Source organism: Galendromus occidentalis, unplaced genomic scaffold (assembly GCF_000255335.2).
Source record: "Galendromus occidentalis unplaced genomic scaffold, Mocc_1.1 scf7180000077213, whole genome shotgun sequence".
NCBI classification, from domain to species: Eukaryota; Metazoa; Arthropoda; class Arachnida; order Mesostigmata; family Phytoseiidae; genus Galendromus; species Galendromus occidentalis.
This window is the reverse complement of record NW_003805201.1, coordinates 187890-195726: the sequence shown is the minus strand read 5'-3', so window position 1 is coordinate 195726 and position 7837 is coordinate 187890. Positions and strand designations below refer to the sequence as shown.

At 50.9% G+C, this 7837-nt stretch overlaps 1 protein-coding gene across 1 annotated transcript; it reads left to right on the top strand.

Annotated features, from left to right (window-relative positions):
* Positions 1–221: 221 nt before the first annotated feature.
* On the top strand, positions 222–3805 carry LOC100907655 (KIF1-binding protein homolog). Its single transcript, XM_003741874.1, has 13 exons — positions 222–280; positions 521–599; positions 684–849; positions 981–1137; positions 1261–1442; positions 1533–1713; positions 1840–2005; positions 2083–2232; positions 2329–2492; positions 2667–2757; positions 2895–3004; positions 3119–3326; positions 3464–3805. The coding sequence occupies exons 1-13, from the start codon at positions 222–224 to the stop codon at positions 3590–3592; spliced, it is 1842 nt and encodes a 613-aa protein (XP_003741922.1). The 3' UTR covers positions 3593–3805.
* The last annotated feature ends 4032 nt before the right edge of the window (positions 3806–7837 follow it).

The following is a 7837-nucleotide window of genomic DNA, read 5'->3' as shown; positions in this document are numbered from 1 at the left end:
AGCGGTCGAAATTAGTTCTTGAACTCCGATTTCTTCTCACTGGATAGACTCCCTCTCTGCCACGGAGGCCATCACTTCTCTGACCAGAGTGCTCAACCACCAATTTTAAGAGGGAATCGGGTTCCCTGCAAACGATCTCCCCGGAGTTTCCCATCGCTAAGCCAAACAAGCGAGTAGTTTCTTGGTTACTCCCAGGAGTGAGGTGTGGGAGTTGCAGGCGTATGGCGAAATCCAAAAAAGGAGTAGAAGGATTCAAATCAGGCTGGTTTAAAAAGCTGCGGTGAGTTTTTCTCGAGTGGTGTGTATGATCCTCCCGATCTCACAAGCCGATGAGTGCGATTTGGAAAGAGGGTCCTGTGCAAAACCTTCCGACTTCTCTATAATGGGAGCTGAATGCAGGAGATGCGCCAAAATACGAGCGTGGATAGGTATATTGCTGGGAGGTATAATGGCAATTTAGGTAAATATAGATTGGCATGGCATGTGAAAGAACTTCGAATGGACCTATTCCCTCCCGCAGAACTCGGCTATTCCAAAGGGCTGGAGTCAGTGGTGAAGTCGTCATGGCGGAAAAAGGAGTTCAGGATTTCTTTCAAAAGGTCAGCTATCTACTTTGGGCTCCCGAAGCGGGAGATTGTGGTGAATCGGAGTCTCTGCGACTAAATCCTTATTATTCGCGACAGGCGCTGGCATGTCTCGAGGAACACAAGTCGGATAAGCCAGCTGAGCCTTTCAAAAGTCTGTACAAAGCAAGTGAGCACTTCTCCAATGCCCTGAACAACCTCAAGAATCGAGGAGACAAAAGCGAGGCCGCACTTCTAGCCCAAGCTCAAATCTTGTATGAAATGGGTGAGTTGCGAATCTAATTCTCACGGATATCCATTTTGAATGACTCCTTTATCGATTGTTCGTAAGCGCTTCGGTGACACTATTCCGCGTCTCGATTTTGCGAGAGATATCGAAAACTATTATCGCTCCAGGTCAGATCGAAGCATCCACCGAGGAAGCTGGTGGGGGTCAGAGGCTCCTCAAGGAAGCTCTGGACGCGCTTCCGACCTCCCCAGATGAAGTGACCGTGAAACGCGACATTTTGAAACTTTCAATTTTGAATCAGCTGGCCATCATAGACTCAACGAGGTGAGCTCTCGTGACTTCGAGAAAAATATCTCGTAGAAGTCCTTCTTGAAGAAAATCTCAGTGGGATCCCGTGAGAGACTGTAATCATTCAAAAAATCGAATGCGCGTTCCCCTCTTTTCCAGAAATCAGTTGGAGGAAGCCCTGGAGAAGTTGAAAAAAGCGGAGAATTTGTACACTGCGTTGACGGCGAAGTGGAGCACACCCGAAGCGCTCGACGCGGAAGAACACCACTTGGAGTATCTCCTTGGCAGTAAAGAGAAAATCCCAAGACTCTCAAAGTACTCGATCCTGATCGAAGAAGAAGGTGTGTACGAGCTCCGCAATAATCATCGAAAGCTCACGGGAGCTGAAGACCCGCCCGTCTTGCCATGGAATCATTTATTTTTTTCCACAGGAACAAAAACCAAGTACTACATGGCACAATGCTATCAGCACCTGGACGACACGGAGAGATCTGCTATTTATTGTCACCTCACTTTGAAGAAGCAGCTGAGAAACCGCGAGTTTCTGTCGTTCTTCGATCCCGTCGATTGGGCCGTAAGCGCTGCAACTTTGAGTCAGTTCTTCTTGTACAGGTGAGCGCAAGGTCGGATAGCCCTCGTGACGACGAGTCCCATCAGTATAAATGTCGTAATCGGCTTTGACCGATATTCGCCTACAGAGACCGGGCCCCAATCTTCTGAGACATTTCTCGTTCACAGAGATAACTTCAATCTCGCCTTGCACTTGCTCGCTTGTTCGCAACACATGCTGAGCGAGACGAAGGCCGAAACAACCCCCGAAGATATGGAGAGGCTCCAATGGCGGAGTGCCGATGTGGCTCGCTGCTGGATTAAATATTGTGTCTACCTTTTGGAAGTTTCGAAGGTTTGAAGGTTTTCTAGCTTTCACTCGGCGGGGAGCACGGGCTCTCGATTCCCAGACCAACCGGTGGATTCTTCCAGGATTTAAAGAACAAGGCGGATGACGGGAAAACCGTGGAATACCCACCCGTACAGCCGCTCCCCGCGAAGATGATCGAGCACGGAGAGGTCGAAGAGATCGAGAAACGAGTGAATAACAACGTAGTGAAGACTTTCGAAGACGCGCGGAAGGTAAGGATCTCAATCCTGCATCTGAAAATTTCTCGGGGTCGACCTCTCCAAGGAGCCGCGTCTACGAGAGAAATACTCAATGAATACGCGTCGCAGGTGTTCCTCGAGGGTCAGGCAAAAGTCAGCGAAGCGACCTCATACTACAGCTTGCAAGACCGGGCGTCAGACTACGTTCTCGTTGCTCAGGACTCGTCGAAACTCTACAGAGACTTGGCGGCTTTCGAAGACCAAATAGATCGAAAATGCAAAATGCACAAAAGGTACGTACACACCCTCCAAAGTGTGCTTCTCCCCGCAGAGGGAAAGAATCAAATATACTTCGAAACCACCTGAGAAGCTGCTCGAACCAAAAATGTCTAATCATTCTGCCAGTCTCGAATGTTGAAATATTCTCGAATCGAAATATGCACAATATGCATATTTTACTATTTCAGGCGTATAGACCTCCTTGAAGAGATGGTGAAAATTCTAAACCCAAAATATTATTCGGGCGAGCTCCAACAGTTGCACTTCGAGTTGGCTGAGGTGAGTGATTAAACACGGCGAAGCATGAACATGGGCATCATTGCTATGCGATTCGGACTCGATGATCCGATTCTCCGGTCAGCATCAGACATTATATATGCTACGGAAACTTATGTCCGCTTTTCAATGTGATCCAGGTTTATACAGAGATGATGGAACTGAAGTACGCCTCCCTGCCGAAGGGCATGCTCAAACCTACCGATGGTCCTGTGAACAAGATCAACCTATTGACCAGAAAAGCTATATAGTGAGTCCAACGAATTTATGTCTGATGTCTCTCCTTCCTCGCTGCTCAGTTAACCCGGATAGGCGACCGTTGTCGAAGACGCAAGGAGCCGACTGACGTAGGAATTTTTTGCAGCCACTTCAAGCAGTTTCTGAATCTTATCGAGACATTCGTTGTGAAAGATAGCGCCGGAGCAGATAAAATCGCGAAGTATGAGGAGTCTTACGTAAGGCCAGCTCTCGTCGCGACTTTCTCGATCGGTAGACTCGAGTCAAAGTTCATCGTCGGCCACCCACGCGAGCAATTGGAGAACCTCGAGAAGGGCAAGAAACATTTCGATTATGTGAGTGGGGGGAGGAGATCAGAAGCTCGGGGCGGGCACTGGAACTGGAAAGGAGCCGGGAGTGATTCGATTCCAGGATCTTCATGCGAGTTCTCTCGGAAATTCACTGAATATTTCTTGTTCGGGTTTGGTTACAGGTCGACGCCTACATCAAAAAATACCCGGAACATGCCAAATTCGTCGAAGGCGAACTTGAGGTCATGCGCGAATTGATGGAACTGCTACCGCAAGCAATCCAGAACGTTATCAGCAGCACATTGCACTGAGTTCCACGGCTCAACCGGACTTGCGTGCACGTTCTATACATATCTGTTAAGCGGGGGATTCGTCGGGTTTTTGCATCGCCGAATTCGTAATTCCTCGGACGGAGTCCATCGGATTGACATAATTTGACGCTCTTAATGTGAGGCGGAACAAGTGTCAAGGCAGAACCCTCGATTCATTTTCTCAGGAAAAATAAAATCGATTCGACACGAAAACTTTCGTTCGTCCATACCGAAAACGCCACAGCATAAACTGCCGAAAGCCATTGACCACCGAGTCATTCTTTGAACTTTAGCCCTATTCGGTTCCGGCGTGTCAATCGACTTCCTGAGGCAGCCTGGCTACGTCTCAGAGTTTAGCTCTTTCGTCTCACGAGCTGGAGATCGCTCGCCTCAATCGGGTCGGCTGCTCGGCCGGCCGGCCATTAGTACACCCTTCGCTTCTTTCGCGCCCGGGCATAAAGCGAAAGTTCCACTGAGGAAGACACGTGGCTCCACGGTCACGTGCTCTCGGAAGCACTACGGAATTCACTGTTTCGGTCCTCAACTGAAATTAATACTTCTGATGATTATCCATTCTAGCTACTACGCTGACTCAGCTGCGACTTGCACCGCCGAGGCTTCACCTAGAGGAAAGGTTGCCTGGAAGAATCCCCCAGGAATCCAGAACCATGAATCGACGGACATCATCATCGGAACGACAACAGCGACGGAGAGGCTTCGACAACGAGGGCGCACAGAGAAGCGCAAGGTTAGAAATACCGAAAGGAGGGGACCAAGTTCCTTCGTATCCTGGAGCGAACGAGTGGAGACTATGCTCTGTGCTCTCGCTTCAAGCTTTTGCCAGCCTGTGAACCAGGGACCATCGTGGAGGCAGAAGCAGCCGCAGCGACCGAACTGGTCCTCGAGGGCGACGAAATCGCTATGTATTTTCTTCTCCGCTTGTTTCACCCTCTCCGAAACAGTGCAAAGCGCCGAATTCCGGACTAGAAAAGGGTCATGACTGGCGAAATAGTTATTTCGGAATTTCTGAAGGGCTCCACTCGGAATCGCAATCCGCATCAAAATCATTTGGACCTGAACTGTTCCGGGGGGGGGGGGGTGACTGAGCGCCTTAGAGGCTCGATAAGCTCTCCTCAAGAGAACAAATAGACAGCAAGAACAACTTTTTCTGTTGATGAGGCGCTCCAGTCAATCCAGCTTTCGGGAAGAGACGGCAAGGACGTTTGGGATCCGGAAGGTGGATCCATGCGCCGCTTACCTAGAAGCGCAGGGAGGGGGAACGGGATGTCATCACGAATTCCAGAGATATCCTATTCGGAAATCAGACATACGAGCCTCCTAAAAAGCTTGAGCGTAGCAGGAATCCAGTCCGCGTGAAGACGTTCATTTCCGACGTCACTTCGCTTCTCTCAGCGCTTGCCGATTCGGTGACGCGATGGTCCAGAGCTTCGATTCCGCACCTCGAGCCAAGGGATCGTTCCTTCTTGATTTTTTCCAAACAGCGTCGAGCTGGAGTTCTCGCCCCATTATGAACGCCTGCCAGGGTCCCGCTTACCCCGGTTCCTCAGCACTCAAATCTCAGGTCGCCGGATTTCGGGATTCTCCGAAGCAGCAATTGTCAAGTATATCAAGAAAACACGAAATTACTCAAAGAGCTGCTGTGTGAGAAAACTCGATGAGCTCAACGTATATCCGGAAAGACTCAAGATCCTCAGCCCGATGTGTACAACATTTGCCAAATGGAGAAACCGATTGCGAGAGGGTGCAACGGTGTTGTGCCTTCGTTCCTCGTCTGCGGGCGCAGTAGAGCACACGAGGAAAGCGAGAGGAATGGAGCCATGAAGGGCGGCTCGCAATGTTGGTCGGTCAGCTGGCCGCGCCAAAAAGGCAGAAAGAGTGGGGGAACGTGAGCGAGTCAACATGCTCATCTGGCTGCCAGTTATCCGCCCACTCGCCCTAGCGACGTTGAAGAGCGAAGGAGCGACCCCTCCAGTCGGCAGCCCTCGCGCCAAGTGCACCAAGCGACCTACGTACCGACCGATCATCCGACCGGGAGAATGGGGCACCCGTCCTTCGTTTCTCCGTGTGGAGCAGGAGGGACACCAAATACCTACCACCGCTCTCGCAACCCGTTCCCCTGGAACACGAATCCGGGACCCACCTTCTCGGTCCTTTGGAATTTTTCTTCGAGATAGCACGCAACGGCTATGGAGGCGATTATGGCGGGAATTAATGAATCGGCATTTTGGAGTCAGGCTGCGTTAATGGGCTGTAACCATATCGATGATCATGTCGAGTAGCTCCGGGCTCGTAAATTGACTCCCGCAACGCTTTTCATGAATCACTGATCGTTTTCCCTGCATGCGGCGGATTGAGACGAAGCAAAGAACGGAAAAGTTCATTCTCTAGCCACGGAAATCGCGTGCGGTACGGACGCTGCTTTTCCCCCGAAGCCCCGCGCAACTTCTCGGTTTATACTGCCAAAATCCTTCCACGAGGCATTTCCTGTTACCTCAACACTACTACTTGGCATATCCCGCGTCGGCGGAGTTTTTTTTTCCAACAGTTGGAGAGCTCTGAATGCGGCTCAATCAATCTGCAGAGGCGGCCCCCCTCCCGAGTCGGGGACATCATATGCGGATCTATGTATCTTTGACATCTCTCTTCGACTGGATGGGGAAAATCTTGCGTTGGTCGAGAGACTTTGATCCATTGAGTTCGAAAATCATCCTAAAATGAATTTATGTGCTCACCTTAATGGCATCGATCCGAGTCAAGTGTTCGAAGTCGACCATTACCCGTCTATATCCACAAACCATACCCGACACGATTACGATACGTGCGAGTAGCCTAACATTAAGAAATACAAAACGCTCATGACATCATGGGAGAACATTTATTTGCATGATGCGGTCTCGGGATGCGTAATTGTCTGGGAAATAATTAAATTCTTTCTCCTGCGAAATAATTCATCGCCCGGCAAGCGTCGAGTCTGCGTCGCTGCGACGAACACGACGCGATCCACAGGTTGGCGAGCTCTCGGCGCCACGTGCGACGGACTCGCTCGGAAAGAAAGCGAAAGGCTCCGCGTTCTAGGGACCCGTGTTCAGACGCGAAAGAGACAAAAAGAGCGGGAGCTATACACCCACGGAGCGCGCTGAAGAGCGAAGGAGGACCTCTGGACAGACGGTCGAAAACTTTCGCTCCAAGTGCACCAAGCAACCTACCGAGAGAATGGAGCACCCGTCCTTCGTTTCTCCATGTGGAGCAGGAGGGACACCAAACACCCACTCTCGCACCTCATCTGTCTGGAATGCCGCTCGGCTTCTGAACGGCGACTCGTGTTGTGATTCCGGTATTTATTTCGTGATTGAGAACGGTATCTCGAGCCGTTCCTCCCGCTATTCGAGGGAATACGCCCTGGAACCTGTTCGGATTCAGCGCTTCGCGTAAACGGCGTTGTGACCAGCCATCTCTTCGTGTCCCGGAGCGAAAAGTCACGACGGACTCGGTTCACTTTGGCTCCTCACTCTGACATTCTCCACTGATTCAAGTTGATTTGCGGTATTTTTCCGCGTTGCGTCGATTCGGCGGGACATGCGAAGAATCAGAGCGGCTCCCCGGGGCATCTCTTATGAGCCTAGAGCCGACCTGATTTTACGCGAAGCAGTGAGAGGAACTGTCGCAGTCTATAGTCACTCATATCGACCCGGGAGGATGCAAGGTCGGATGCCACGCCCGAGGCGCGAGCTGTGCCAGGCAGTCGATTCCCGAATATAATTCCCAATCGGGCGAGTTTGTTGGATCGATAGCTCAAATATTTATCTTGGGATCGGCCCTGCTGAAAACTCCCTGTCGATCCATATGTCCCTCGCACCCAGATCGACCTGAGCCCACTCGGAGGTCACAGAATTCAATTGGCTCCGCGGACTCCGAGCCTCTGGGCCTAGTTGTCGGACCCCGGAGGTCGCGGGGGCTCGTGACATGATCTGGTCCCGACAGGGAGTCCGGAAAATCGCAAATCTCAACATCATCAGTAAAACTATTCTCGTTCCTCAAAACCCAGAGCCTAGGAGGCTGAGCAGAGTTGCAGGGAATATTCAAAATGTACAACAGCAAGATTCCTGATTTCGTGACCTGGAGGTACGAGAACCGCGTTTAGCTGATAGCTTCGCTCCTACCCGAGATGGCTTCAATCTCATCTTGGCAGGTTCCTTCGGAAGCTCCAAGCCTGAAGCTTGATGA

Coding starts and splice junctions, on each gene's coding strand:
- LOC100907655 (XM_003741874.1), top strand. CDS start 222: ATGGCGAAATCCAAAAAAGGAGTAGAAGGATTCAAATCAGGCTGGTTT. Junction 600..683: donor TTCAGGATTTCTTTCAAAAG/GTCAGCTATCTA, acceptor TATTCGCGACAG/GCGCTGGCATGTCTCGAGGA. Junction 2,006..2,082: donor ACCTTTTGGAAGTTTCGAAG/GTTTGAAGGTTT, acceptor GGATTCTTCCAG/GATTTAAAGAACAAGGCGGA.